General features: G+C 39.0%; 1 protein-coding gene across 4 annotated transcripts in view; it reads left to right on the top strand.

Annotated features, from left to right (window-relative positions):
* The window catches only part of CNTN4 (contactin 4), a 979,742-nt gene that overhangs the window by 945,641 nt on the left and 19,746 nt on the right, over positions 1-14,355 (top strand). For 3 of the 4 annotated variants that reach the window (XM_036878221.2, XM_057507209.1, XM_036878223.2), the window contains 3 exons: positions 5,209-5,384; positions 10,054-10,174; positions 13,581-13,739. In XM_036878221.2, the coding sequence (XP_036734116.2) occupies positions 5,209-5,384; positions 10,054-10,174; positions 13,581-13,739 (456 nt within the window). The remainder of the gene's footprint in view (positions 1-5,208; positions 5,385-10,053; positions 10,175-13,580; positions 13,740-14,355) is intronic. The other variant, XM_036878225.2, reaches the window with a different exon arrangement.

Genomic DNA, 14,355 nt, shown 5'->3' with positions numbered 1-14,355 from the left:
CCTTCAAGATTTCAAGGATTTATTTTCATCAGCAACCAAACACTATCATATGCAAGTCATCAACAACTTACATTTAACCAGCCAACTCTCATGAATAGAGACAGGGCTGGGTATCTGGGCTTTATAAAAGTGTAAGATATGGTCCTTGACACCCAGGAACCCAATTATATGGGAGAAATGAATATACGTAGATGATATTCCACAATAATACTGAAGCGTAATGTTGAAGAAATGGAACAGTTAATGCCTTGGACTTCATGAAAGGAAAGATTACCAGTGAGTAAGGTGCTCAGGAAAGCATTAGGGATATGGCTTGCATTCATATTCTCTTCAGATAGATAATAGTCTTCATCCAGCCTGGCTGGCCCTGAGTGTAGCCTGACAGCCCCTCTCTGATGGTGCCCACCTGTCATTGAATACTTCCAGCAATGGTGATTTGTGTTTTCCTGAGGTGTCCCATTTCCCTTTTGGAAAGGTCAACTTATTAAAAATTCCCCCTTCTGCAGAGCCAAAACATGCCTCTTTGTAGTTACTCTCTGCTTTTTACTTTGGAATAACACAAAATAAGCTTAATTTATCTTCTGTCTATAAACCCTTCAAGTTTTGGAACACCACTCTCATGGCTCCTCGAAGTTCTTTCTCATGTCAAATACCTGCCATTATTTTAACTGTTACAGATTTATTAGATCTTTCACTAATCTAAATGCACTATTCCATCAGTGAATCCCAAGGATGTTCATGGCAAGCTGGGGTCCCATTATTGCCAAATACAATGTGATTTTTACCTCGCTGAGTTGGAATACCACATGCTGTTAGTGCAACCTGAAGTGGCAGCAGCTTTCTTTGGCGGCCACATAGACCCTGTTGAACCTGGAATGCTCAAGTTTTTTCCAGGTGAACTGCAAATCCAGCCTTTCCCCAGCCTGTACATGATATTTTTAAGGGTAGTTTTTTAGCCTTTATCCCTATTAAATATCATCCTAAATGAAAGAATTGGTCCAGCTTGAAATCACTCTGAATTCAGATTTTCTTATAATGTTTTAGATTTGTTTTATGCTGAAGTGATAAATATAGTTCATCTATCACTGCTTTTATTTTTGTTGAAAAAATGGAAACCACCTGGAGAGTGCTAAAATTCTTTCCCAGAGAAACTACCTTCAGATTTATTACGATCATTCATCGACCATCTTTGTTGTGGTTATTTAACTACTATTAAAAACAGTCCTCTGTCCAGTCCCTCTTGTATCATTTGAGGTGAGCAGTCAGCTCTTTAACTAGCTCCTGTTTTTGAAGAATCCCATTTTTAAAACTTATCCCTGTAAAATGCTATACAAAAAATATACAACGTGGCCTCAGTGCATCATTAATACCATTCCAGTCAAGAAATTGACTAACAAAAGGAGATGTATACCTTCCAGGAATGAAAATGACTAAAGCACACATTACATACCTTCCTGCCAGGCACCAAGTGAATATCTTGACACTGTACATGAAAGGTAAAGAAATAATAAGCTGAAAAGGAAGGGTTGATAAAATATAAGGAAACAGCATCATAATGGAATTCTTATCCTGTGAACCCATAAGCACTTGTTTTTACAGATAATAAAAACCATAAATCAGAATAAAACCAACAGTGAAAGTCAGAATATAATATGACTGGGATAATAATTAGTGTTGTAATTTATGCATCTAATTGTTTACCTAATCATTAACAGAGTGGTTAAGCATTAAATCTCTCATGGTTGTCATGATCTTCAGAACAAAGGACTTTCTGCCCTCTATATGTTAGAAAAAACAATATAAAACACAAAAGAAATGTTGTTTTGTTTTTCAAGGAGAGTTAAGCACTTGGTAAATATGTGTATTTTAAGCATATGTTCTCTGCCATTCTGATGGTATCATTCTCAGGGTGAACCAAGCATAAACAGGAAAGTTTATGGGTGCTGTTGGTCCTATTTACTGTTGTGATTTAATTACATCCAAATTCAGACATCAATTCACATCTTGAGTTCTAATTGCATTTGAGAGTTGTATGCACAGAACAATAGCTGGAGTGACTCTTCAGAGCTGAAGTTGTAAATATAGGTTCTTCCTGATCTTGATGAATTAAAACCCAAGGAGGGGAGACAGTTTGGTTTTGAAGAAGCCATCTGTTTATTTGTGTACAGTGTTTGTATTCAAATTTAAAGAAATTAATCAAGTAAAAAGCATCAGAATTCACAACACAGAGAACAGGAGTACTGAGCAAGCATACAATTTGAGAAAACCAAGTAGCTACTGAGATTTTGAACCTCTTTTAGTTTAATATCTTCTATCCCAAGGAGACCTGCCTGGTATAGTACGTGACTTGCTGTGCATTGATTCTTTCTATTTTGGGGGTCAGAATATGAATCGGTGACAAGGGCTAAGTTACTGAATTAGCAGCCCTCGGCACAGCAACTGTACAAGCATAATCCTTGATTCAGGGAACTTTTCTCATCTTTGGTTAACAGACAACTGAGTTCACCAATAATAAAATGTGTCCCAGATCCTTACATGTGCATAAAAGGATGGACATTTCTTCAGGAAGCAAATGTCAATTGAAAATGTGAGCCAGGATTGCAAAACGACTCTAGGTTTTGAAATATGTGTCATCTCCTTTTGCTTACCCAGAAGTTGTCAGGAGAAAGGGAGCCAAGGCATTTTAAGGACATGAGCCTGGACATTTGGCTCTGCATTTGTAAGTTTAATGTGTGGGCTTAGAGCTGGAGCCAGAATTTCAGGCATAAAGTCATCACTGCTTTTCACCAGTCTAAGGCAGTAACTTCATTACTTTTGTAGCAAAGCTTTCTGAAACCATCTTCACCCCCTGGCCTTCTTTGAATTTCTTCTGCATTTAAGTATCTTCAGTTGACTGCACATAATCAAGAGTGCAGATAGCTGTGCTATGCCCTCAAACTTGTTTTCTGGATGATTTGTAAATGGATATGTTTTCAGCTAAATGAAGGAAGGCAGCTGAGCACAGTAGATAGTTCCTTAACCTCTCTTAGGTATCAGTTTCCCTTATCTATTAAGTAAGGATGATAATGGTACCTATTTGTTAGCAATAAATGAAATACTTAATGTAAAATGTTTAACACAGTGTCTAGAAGGTAAGGGGCTCAGTGAGTCATCCCAAATGTCATTATTCCCTCAGTCTCCTTTGTATAACTCTTGGTACCAGGACACTGTTATCCATATACCACACAGTACATGCTTGGTGGATAAATCAACAAATGAAAATCTAAATTGCAAAAGCAGTGAACATCTATTTAAAGTAGAATTAGGCAGTATCTTGCCAAATAAAAACCATAGACTCATATAATTTTAGCCTGGAATAATTCATTTTTCACTTTATAGATACGGAAAAATTAAAGTTGAAAAATGATAAATGACACATTAAGTAAAAATGGGGCTACTCCTAGATTCTTTGCTTAGAATTATCCTAAGGGGATTCGCTGTCCACCCCGTTTCCTCATTTTAAAAAGAATCTCAATCTGTATCTGTTTCCTGCAGGTCATTTAATCAAGAAAGCAGATTTTGATTAGGCAACTTGTAAAAATAAAGCAAGCCTTTGGTTTTGCAATAAAGGATTTTCCCTCCCCATTACATCTTAGCTGACAATACCTGTTTTTCATCCGATTTCATAGACATCACCCACTCAACAATGACTAAAAGCACACCACTCCACTTATCATGATCTTTTCCTATTTTCAGAAAATAGCAAAAGTGCATCCCACCACTCACTTATAATTTATTTGTAGACACACACTTTCTTTTTCTAACAGCCTAAGATGTTTGCTTTCGTTAGTTGAATAAAGGGTAAAATAATTGTTTTAAATACTCTCTTTAAAGAGGATATTTTAGTGTTGGTTTCTGAGAACTAAGACCATCAAAAGTTTCCAATGAGATATTATTTCAAATATCCAGTTGAGATTTTAATCTAAGAGGTACACTTAATAAATATTTATATATCCCACAGCCTGAAATACTATCCTGTGGGTGTGGAAGGGGATTAATCAATGTTTTTCTAACTTTTCAAAATTTGTTTTCTCTGTTATGGTCTGATTGGTTGGTTTTGTTTGATTTGATTTTATACGAGGGATTTCTGGAATATCGTGGAACACAAAATTTTGTTCTTGCAGTACTTACTTGATCTTTGTTTTTGACTCACATTGCTTTTCACCACTGTACCCTCTGACAACACTTATGAAATCATGTTGGAGTGAAAAATAAGAGCCCATCTTTGTGTGAATGTAGTTTAGGAGCTTATGAATTGTCTCATCTAAGCAAGCCTGTTCCATTTGCAATTAAAACTATAATGTAAATGGTGAATTTAAAAATGTGCTTATTGTAAAGAAGTAATATATAATATATCATTTTATCATTGATATTCATTATATTATTTGTATTTAAAATAAAATTTGCTAAAATGCCTACTAGCTTCAAAACAGTTAAAATTATGAACTTAATAGCACATGATAATTCATATTATAAAGATATGGGAATAGAAATATCAACCCATATTAAGTAGATTAAAAAAGACAAGAAAATCATATGTGTAGTATATTTACAATAATGCGAAACAAAACAACTGAAAAATTAACCAAAAATACAGCAGTGGACAGGGGGAAGAGATATACTAAAATAAAAAAAAGAAGTTTTATCTGGACAGTAAGTGAATAAGTAGGATTTTCATTTCATTTTATTATGGTTTTTTGGTCCCTTCTGTTAACTTCCCTGGGTTTTCTAAATTTCCCACAGTAAACATTTATCACTTTTATAATAGGTGGGGAAAAGCCCAACTTCAAATTAACATGGATTTTCCTGTTTACCCTCAGCTGAAATATCGCTTTCTAGTGAAACTGGGGAAATACAAACACCTTTTTAAGAGGCAGTTTCAGAGCAGGCAGCCAGAGAGGCCCTTCCCTCGTGTCTGCAGAGATCTAACCTGAGTGCTCCCCAGCTGAGTTCTGTTGCTCAGGGAACGGTCATGTAATGAATGTTTTCATCTTTTCATATTAAAAATGACTTTCTGGCCTGAGTCTGAGCTTCCCAGGTGACTGAGGTTTGCCAAGCCTAGGTAAAAATAAGGCAGAACTACTTTGTACTTCATCGAGCTCTCAGATCCTACCTTCTATTTCCTCGCAAGCTCACAGGCTTTGTTGTCTTGTTTTGTTTGCGCTCCAGATCCAACAAGGGTGATGGTGCCCCCTTCCAGTATGGATGTCACTGTTGGTGAGAGTATCGTTCTGCTGTGCCAGGTGACACACGATCACTCACTAGACATCGTGTTTACTTGGTCATTCAATGGACGCCTGATAGACTTTGACAAAGATGGAGACCACTTTGAAAGAGTAGGAGGGGTAAGTGTTAATACCAGCTATTCACAGGGTATATACATTGTGCCACCAAACTTCTCAGAAGAGACTCAGACAACTTTAGACCAAGCTGAAAAGAAACGCAAAGTCATTATTTGATAATGTTGCTCTAACATCTTATTTCAAGAAAACTCTGGGTTAACCCTTGCTCCTTTTTTGCATAATAAATGCAGCCCACTTACAAAGTAACCCTATATGGCACACCTTGTAATCTTCACAACAGTGTGAGTCCAGTTATTCATTCTTGCATATGAATGAGGAAACTGAGGCCTAGAGGAGTTGTATGGCTTGCCATGGCCTCATTTTCAATTTACTGCAGAACTCAGCTTTAAACTTCAGATCCCAAGCTCTGTTCCCCATACAGCATCATATCCCATAGAACCTGATTAAGAAAATACCTTAAAGACAGTTTACTCAGATGTATTTAGGCTGCTAATTAAACTCTCTATGGCTCTTACAGTATACTTATAATTGTGATGCTAAGGCTCTCTTGCATCTAAAAATCTCTTCAGAGTATTTATTTTCTCCAGGTAACTTGAATACTAATAGTTGAATTTTCCAAATGCCTAACTTTCCATAAAAATACATCTCATTGAACATACACCAAGATGAATTTAAATCTGGAAATAGTTTGTGTCTATCACAATTGTTCTCAAAATTCTTTTTCTGCCCTAACACAGTCCTACATTCCCATTTGTAGTAAAGATTCACTCTGGCCACCCTTCTCATGGCAGGATTCAATCAAAGGACAGCAGAAGATTAACAAGAATTTATGATTTGAAAAGCTCTCCCCATCCCCCAAGCTGCCATAGGAACCTGACTTCCTCCTCCCACCTTATGCAAAGAATAAAGGGGCTCAAGCTTATAGAAGTATCCATATTATACACTGAAGGCCTATTTTCCACTCAGCTGTAATACTAGTTCTGTTAATTACATTCTTACTGCCTTTCTCAAGCAGTGTCTCTCAACTGAATCACAGAACAAGAATGATTTTAATATTTTCTCAATATTTCTCCCAAGGATCATATACAACTGGTACCATTTTAGATGCATAGGGGAGAAGCTAATTCATGACATCAATGGGTGCCTCAGGTCATTAGGGATTCTCTCTTGGAACCCTGGCTAAAATATGCTGGATGAAATTGCCAGTATTAGTGATTCTGGACCTCTGTTATGTGATCCAGCCTAATGACCAAGTGGGAAAGACATTAACCACTTCACAAAGGCATTGAAGAAATTCATTGTCTTCAAGTCTAGAAAAGGACATAGTCCAATAATGAATAAATACCCAATGTCTACCACAAAAGAAGTACATTAATAAATTTTAATGTTTGTATTAATTAAAGGAAGGGTAACATTGATTTTAATAACAGAAAGTATAAGCTTTCATAATAAGTTTAACAGAATATTTGTTTTCATACTAAAACCAATATCCTGGCCAGGAGAGATTAAAAATATTATCTCCCAGGATGACATGGGCACCAACCAATCAGAACAGGTGCCTGACCAATCGGAATAGATGTCCTGCCAATCAGATAGATGTGGACTTAGTGCTGGACCGGCTGTAGATCAGCCAGGACTGAGGCACAGGTGGAGCCACCCTGCCGGAGTCAAGCACTAATGGCCACCTTTTCTAGACCTCCATCTGTGGAATCACTCTCATTAGCCTTCTATATGGGAGGTGTTTGTCTCTTCTGTAAAACCAGCCTAACACCAACCAGCTATTGCTGAGAAGTAAGTGCAAAACCAGGACCGCTCTGCAAATGATGAGAACTAAGTACATTGGCCACCAAGATCATTAATGTCTGTAGAGTTAGGACTTGACAATAGAAGAGGGAAGCAATTCTGAAGCCCATTTTTCAGTTTCTTCTTCCCTGGTCAGCATGGCAGTAATGAGGCTTGGCAGAGCCAGCCTAATACAGTCTTTGGAAAAGCTGCTATTTCATTGTCCTCTGATAGCCTCTGAGTGCTCTGTCAGGAGCAGAACAGACCAGAGTAGGGAAAATAAGCTGGTGCTGTTTTGTTCTCTTTAGTAGCAACATAAATGTAGATCTCACTAAACAGTTTGGTCTGAATGACTCAAAGGGAAAGAGAAAGTTATTGTGGTCTCCTTCTGTGAGATGCTGACCTCAATCCTGACTTTATTTTTTTTTGTTGTTTCAGTTTTACTTTAAAAACACAAATCTGGTCAAAATAAAGAAAGCACATTCTAAATCATAGAGTCACAAAATTCTGTGAATAGGTTACTGTGCTCTGAAATCTCCAGGCTCCAACTAGTTTCTTTGGCCTTCAAGCCTTTGGTGAATAAAATGAATTATTGAGATAGGGTAGCTTTTCCTTAAAAGCCATATGCATCCCACTTTCGCTGCATTGTCTGTCTCATGAGGCATATTCTTTGTTTAAGCCTATATGCAGAGTCCTAACATGAGAAATGTCTCGGTTAAATAAATATTGATAGTGATGATGGTGCTTTATGCAGGCACAGCCCCTTTTATTACACTTCACTTTATTCCATTTTGCTGATATTGTGCTTCTGGCAAATTGAAGGTTTATGGCAACCTTGCATCGAGCAAGTCTGTTGGCACCATTTGGCCAACAGCATTTGCTCACTTTGTGTCTGTGTGTCACATATTGTTATTTGTCACAGATATATCCAATTTGTTCATTATTATATTCTTTATGGTGGTCTGTGATGGGTGATTAGGACTCATTGAAAGCTCAGATGATGGTTAGCATTTTTAGCAAAAAAGTGTATTTTAAGTAAAGTTTATACACTTTTTTAGGCATAATGTAGATTAATAGACTACAGTGTAGTGTAAACATAACTGTTAAATGCACTAGGAAACTAAAAAATACATTTGATTCCCTTGATTAGAATATTCCCTTTATTGTGGTGGTCTGGATGGAACCTGAAGTAGTATCTCTGAGGCGTGCCTGCATTTGCAAAGTGCCTACTCATGTATGAAGCACTTTCATATTTCAGCTCTTTAATCCTCACAGAAAACCTGAGAAAGAGGGTAGCAATTTTTACCCTATTTTACTGAGAAATTATAAGACTTGGTTAGTAAATAGTAGAATCTGGGTGAGAACCCAGGTATTATAAATAAAAGCACTTTCAGGCAAAAAAAAAATCCACAGCTGTTTAATATCTTGGACACTATTGTTTCACAAAGCAAAATTGATCATAGTCATCAATAATACCAGTTTGAATTTACTCTGTGCCCCACAGTTTTCAGGATTTCACATACACATACAATTTCATCAGATTCTCACAACTTAGTACAGTAGGTCAATCAGCTAAGACCCAGAGAGATTAGGAGACTTTTGTGAAGTCACACAGCAGGGATCAGCCCAAGACAACTAAGTCCGGAAACTTCGGCTCTTCACCACACTCTATGCTTTTGTCTCACTTCTAATCCTATTCACAACTATGGCAGTTCTGTGTCTTCAAGTGTCCTGAGTACAGAACAAAGGAAACCAGGGACACATTAATTTAGAATGAGAGTAAAGTCTTTCTGGATGGTAGAACATTTCAGTTAAGAACAGGTACTGGAACACGTGGGTTCACAGCCTGGCTTTGCCATTGGCTAGTGTCTTCAGGCAAGTTATACAACCTCTCCGTGCCCTAGTTTCCCTGTCTGTAAAGTAAGGATAACGAGTACCAACAGGATAGGACATGTGTTCAGTGAGTTAATATAAATAAAGCACCAGGAAGTGTTTTAATACATGCCTGCCGCATATTAAATACCATTAAGCATTATCCAACATTATTATCGTTTGGAAGAATAGCAACAGGTCCAAAATAACGCGTGTCCTCCTGCCATCTACTGGGAGCTTAGAAACAAGCATGCTTTCCTGATCTAGCCCCGAGGGCATTCTCTTGCTCAAATGTCTGTGCTCCAACCTTTTGTCGAAAAGAGCTATGAAGCCAAACGCCAAGGTGTTGAGGTTTCAGTTAAAACACCACCTTCATGATGGCCTGTGGAGGCCTCTCCTGATACTTTTTGCAAGTACCAAGCTGGGGACAGTGTAGAAAAATTTCTAGGGCACAGAGACATTCATACCAGGCAGCAATGAGTCCTATTCTTCTGCTACCCAAACATGCATTTGGCACTTGGAAGACAAATTTTCACCATTCCACACTAGGTGATGCAAGATTATCTGGGCAATTCTGGTCCTCATAATCCTTTAATTCAAATCTGGGAGCAATCAAAATGCTGGCTAGAAGACCAGGTCATGCAGTAAAACACAAATGCCTGCAGATGTGCGCTTGTCTCCCCTGTGCACGTGTAGGGTTCCCAAGGACTGTAATGCCAGGGAAGGCATTAGTCTCAGGGCATTACTTGAAAAAACTGATAGGACAAGATCAAGAGCCACCTTGCACAAGTTTAAGTGCTTCCAACATGGGTGGCAAACTGCTGCCGAGACCCAGACAAGCCATCCACCTGAGGTCTTGTCCAAGGTGTGTTCTGAAAACTTTGGTGTTCCTATCTCTCGGATAGGCTCACTTATTTTTAATTGGCCATGGCGTGCCTTACTAATGTTTTCATCAGCCAGTGTAAAATAAATCTATTAGTCACAGTGTCCTTCATGTGATAATGATATTTCGAGCTCATTAAAAAGTAATTGTAGACCCTTTCCCCTACTTTATCAGCAGGATTCAGCTGGCGATTTGATGATCCGAAACATTCAGCTAAAGCATGCTGGGAAATATGTCTGCGTGGTCCAAACCAGTGTCGACAAGCTGTCTGCTGCTGCAGACCTGATTGTAAGAGGTATGAGAATTTGGGGTTTCATTCTTAAAACGTTTTTGTAATCTCTACTCCTGCACACAGTGCTAAAAAACTTAAGTAGTTTAGAATTATGGAGAAGTCAGGTAGAAAATGCGCTTTGTAAACAATGATTAGCAGTAACAGAAGTTTATGTGTATCTCCTTCTCATAGAGGATCATCAAGAAATGCAGAGCAAATCCAGTTAGTCTGTAACTCCTGTACTCACCCTGAATGCCCCGATTTATGGCTGCTGGAGTTGATCTGACCTTCTACCTTCTAGAATAATTTTGGATTAACAAGAGCAAAGGCTTAAGGAGGGATCAAACTGTGCCTTTCGACGTTTCATCTGAGCTAAACCAAATTAAGGTTTTAGGCCACTGATAGAACAGTGGCTTAAATAAAATCATCACCAGTTTTTCCCAGATTCCTTTTTTTCCTAAAGTTAAGAGTTCTGTCCAGTTCCTCAAATACAGTTTTAGAGGGAAACACCCTTTGACTGCCTGGGATGTAATAAATAAGCCGGGAGTCGATATAAAAATTGACGTATGAAATTCCTGTGAGTACTACCCTCAGGGCCTAGCTTTAACCTAATGTCTGCACATACCCTGACTGAGCCCCACCAAACCAATTTGCAAAGGAATATAAAATGGCTTTCTAGAACATCAGAATAATCTTGGTGTTTAGGTAACTTTGACCAGCAGAACTTTGAGTGCAAGCACAACTCCAGGAGATACCAGATCTGGAGGCAGGGTGAATCTGAGTGCACAGAGAACGAGATGCTGGAAGCAACAGAAGTGTAGCTACATGCTGTCAGCATAATGGGGAGGGGTGTGTGTGGGGGGGGGGGAATTAGCAAGTTACACAAACTGTCAAGAGAATTTAAATAAAAATACCTTCCCATGTATCTGTTTTGCTTCCCCTTTAAAATGCCTAAAAAATCGTTTCAGTAATGATGTGGTAAGGGCCAGATAAGAGAACTAACTTTCAACCTGGGTAGTGTTACCCATTGAATAACTTAAGAAAACATGTTTATTTCCATCTTAAAAAACACCAGAGCTGGTCTGTTTTCCCCTTGGGGACAAAAGAATTCTGATACTGAAAATATATTCTCTATTTAATTAGGCTAATGTTCAGATCAGCAGTTTAAACACCAATAAATTAGACTAATAAATATTTAAATCAGTAATACTTGAAGTTCTTAAATGATATTGTATACTTCATTTCACAGAAAATAACATTAAATACCAAGAGAAATTTGCAAAAACAGTCTAAAAGAAAATCTAATCGGTTAATAAGGCCAATAAATTAATATGCCATTTGAACTATAATCTTTCATTTTATCTCCTCTAGCTCTGCCCTTGCAGCTTTTCTGCACATTGCAAAGGGGAGGAATAAATGCATTTTGCTGCCCTGTAAGAGAGTTTTGCATTTGAAATTAGTAAGGCTGAATCTTGGCTCCAGCTTCCTTGATTCTCTGATACCTACTTTGCTTAATGTGTAGCCTTCTAATGGCAGCTGTAAAGGCCACCCTTCTCCCAGAGAGAAGCAGAGACCTGATACCAAACCAAGATTCTCTCTGCTGTTGGCTGTGACAAGAAGTTCTGTGACCCCCTGACCATGGTAACATTCTGTTCAGGGGATAAACATTTGCTCATTTTGTCATTTTGAAAGAAGGACCCAACTTCCCCAAAACAGAGTCAGTAAACATTCTGCAAGGTCATTTCTACACCCTGGAGTAGTGGGTGACACAGGAACATAGCAGAAAACAAACAACTGTGATAGTACCATCTTCCCTCCAATGGCCAAGGCCACACCACCCATCTCCTTTTCCTCAGCTGCCAACAATGGGCTCACACACTTCCTATCAATTTAATTCACTGAGGAATTTAGAGGGAAACACATTTTTACTTCTGGTACTTGGGTTTTTAAAGGCCACTGAAGGAGCATCCTTTAATTTAAAAAGTTATAAGAATGCTAGGAGGAGAAAGTTGGTGGGGGGAAAAAAAGATTATATTGTCTCCTGGACGTTATCTGGTTAATAAGAGTCCCAAAGACCAGCGGTTACCTCAGCTCTATCTGGGTGGCATTAGAATGACATGCTGAAATGTCACCATGGAAAATTAATCAGTTCCAGAATACAGATTTCCAGACCTTTCATTCAGAAGTAAGAGGGAGAAGATAAATTTAGTCTCACCTGTGGGCCTATAAAAATGACTTTTAAAAAAGGAAAGAAAAATGTAGGGCATCACATAAAGGGTGCAGAAATGAATCCCAGAACAAAGTCTTACTTTGGGAAATTGCCACTAACTTTTTGCCACTCCGTTAGAGGTCTCCTTCTTTCCTGCCCCTGCAACACCGTCCAGTCGAATTTTGGCAGTATGCTTGATTGCTATACTGCGGCTTGGCAAACCCCTCCTACAAATTCCTCCTAATTCCAGCCTGATGGATGTGAGGTTCATCATTATGTCTCCCGCACAGTCACCTTCTCTCCAGAGGTGGTCAATTGTGCCTTGTTAGAAATGCATTCAGCTGCCTGGTAAGAGCTTTTCACATTTGAATCTAGGATAGCTTTGGGTCTTTGCTCTGGCTCTGTTGATATTTTCTGTTTATCTGCCAACCATCTCCAGCTCTCTGTTTATGATTTCCAAGCCTTCATTTAAAACTGATTTCCACCTGTTTCAATGGTGTAAGTACATGGGCCGAAACAATGAACACCAGGAGGATAAGTAGAAAAATACAGGTATGGCTTACAGAAACTGCAAATGAGGGTCTTTAGACTCCAGCCCAATTTTGAAATTGCTTTGAAGAAGCCGCAGTCTTGTGACTCTGCAGCACTGGCCATTTTCACAGCAGTCCCCTCGCACACAAGTGTGGGCTTACATTTGATGTGGGGCAGGGACCGAGGTCAGTCATTACAGGGTGGTAGGAATGTACAGAGCAACACTGTGACCGCCAATGTTCTAAAACCATTTCTGCTCAAATCCGCATCCTCACTGGTAGGAGCAACCATTTCCCAAAGGCAAATTGTCATTTATCCCCAGATGACAGGGCCTGCCCCATAATAAGAACCTGCAAAAAATGATGGGCAAATTAATAGTACCACGGTACCCCAAAATTCTCTTTTAGTAACTAGTACAAATATTCTATTGTAATTCTTTATTTACCTGTCAGCTTTTCCTATTATACTGTAAGCCCCAGAAGGAAGGGGCTGCATCTCATTCATCTCTGTAGGTTCAGAGTCTAGAAAATGCCAAGCACCCAACAGGTATTCAAAAAGAAATGGACAAGTGATGACTCTGTGAGTGGGTGAAAAATGGTTGAATGGGTCAGCACCTCATTCGATTAAAAGGTCGGTCCCTTGGACATTTGAACACACTGCTCCACTTCTGAGGGTCTTGATCTCTTGCAGGTCCCCCAGGCCCCCCAGAAGCTGTGACCATAGATGAAATTACAGACACCACCGCTCAGCTTTCCTGGACACCTGGGCCTGACAACCGCAGCCCCATCACCATGTACGTCATTCAAGCCAGGACTCCATTCTCCGTGGGCTGGCAAGCAGTCAGCACAGGTACCACATGGGGTGCCAGCAGCAGTGTCAGAGCAGCTACTGAAACTCAGTGGAACGAACGAAGCACTGGACAGAGGCCGAGGGGCATCTCAGTTCTCATTCAGACACAGCCACAGATGATGCACTGTGGCGGTGTTGCCTAGACCTCAGCCAACTGTACTGTCATTTGTCTCTTAATTCTCTTCATATCAACTCATGTTTTTTGTTGTTTGTTTTTTGACTTGGGAATAATGTCAGTGAAATGATAGTTCTAAATGTTGGTTATGTTTTTTTCTTAACACACATTTGAAAGTACATTAGCTGTAAAGTAAAATGCATCATGCTGTGTGTTACCTAGAATCATCTGTGCGCTGCTAGCAGTACACTTTGGGAAGCAGTGGTCTAGGCTAGTCTATGATCACAGTCTTTGTAAAGTTTATACATGGCTCTCGAAAAACTAATAACTAAGGACCGCACGAAGCCTCTTGACTCGCAGCCCATTTTTTAGACAGATAAATTTGGGCATGAAGAGGTGAGAGACTTTTTACATTTAAAAAATGAGTTAGCCATACCATCCCTGCCCTTACCAACATGCCCAGGTGGACTTGTTCTGTTATTTCATTTAGGTTTCATTTAA

This window comes from Manis pentadactyla, chromosome 1 (genome assembly GCF_030020395.1).
Source record: "Manis pentadactyla isolate mManPen7 chromosome 1, mManPen7.hap1, whole genome shotgun sequence".
NCBI lineage: Eukaryota > Metazoa > Chordata > Mammalia > Pholidota > Manidae > Manis > Manis pentadactyla.
Note: the sequence above shows the minus strand (reverse complement) of the source record. Positions and strands in the feature narration are given on the sequence as shown.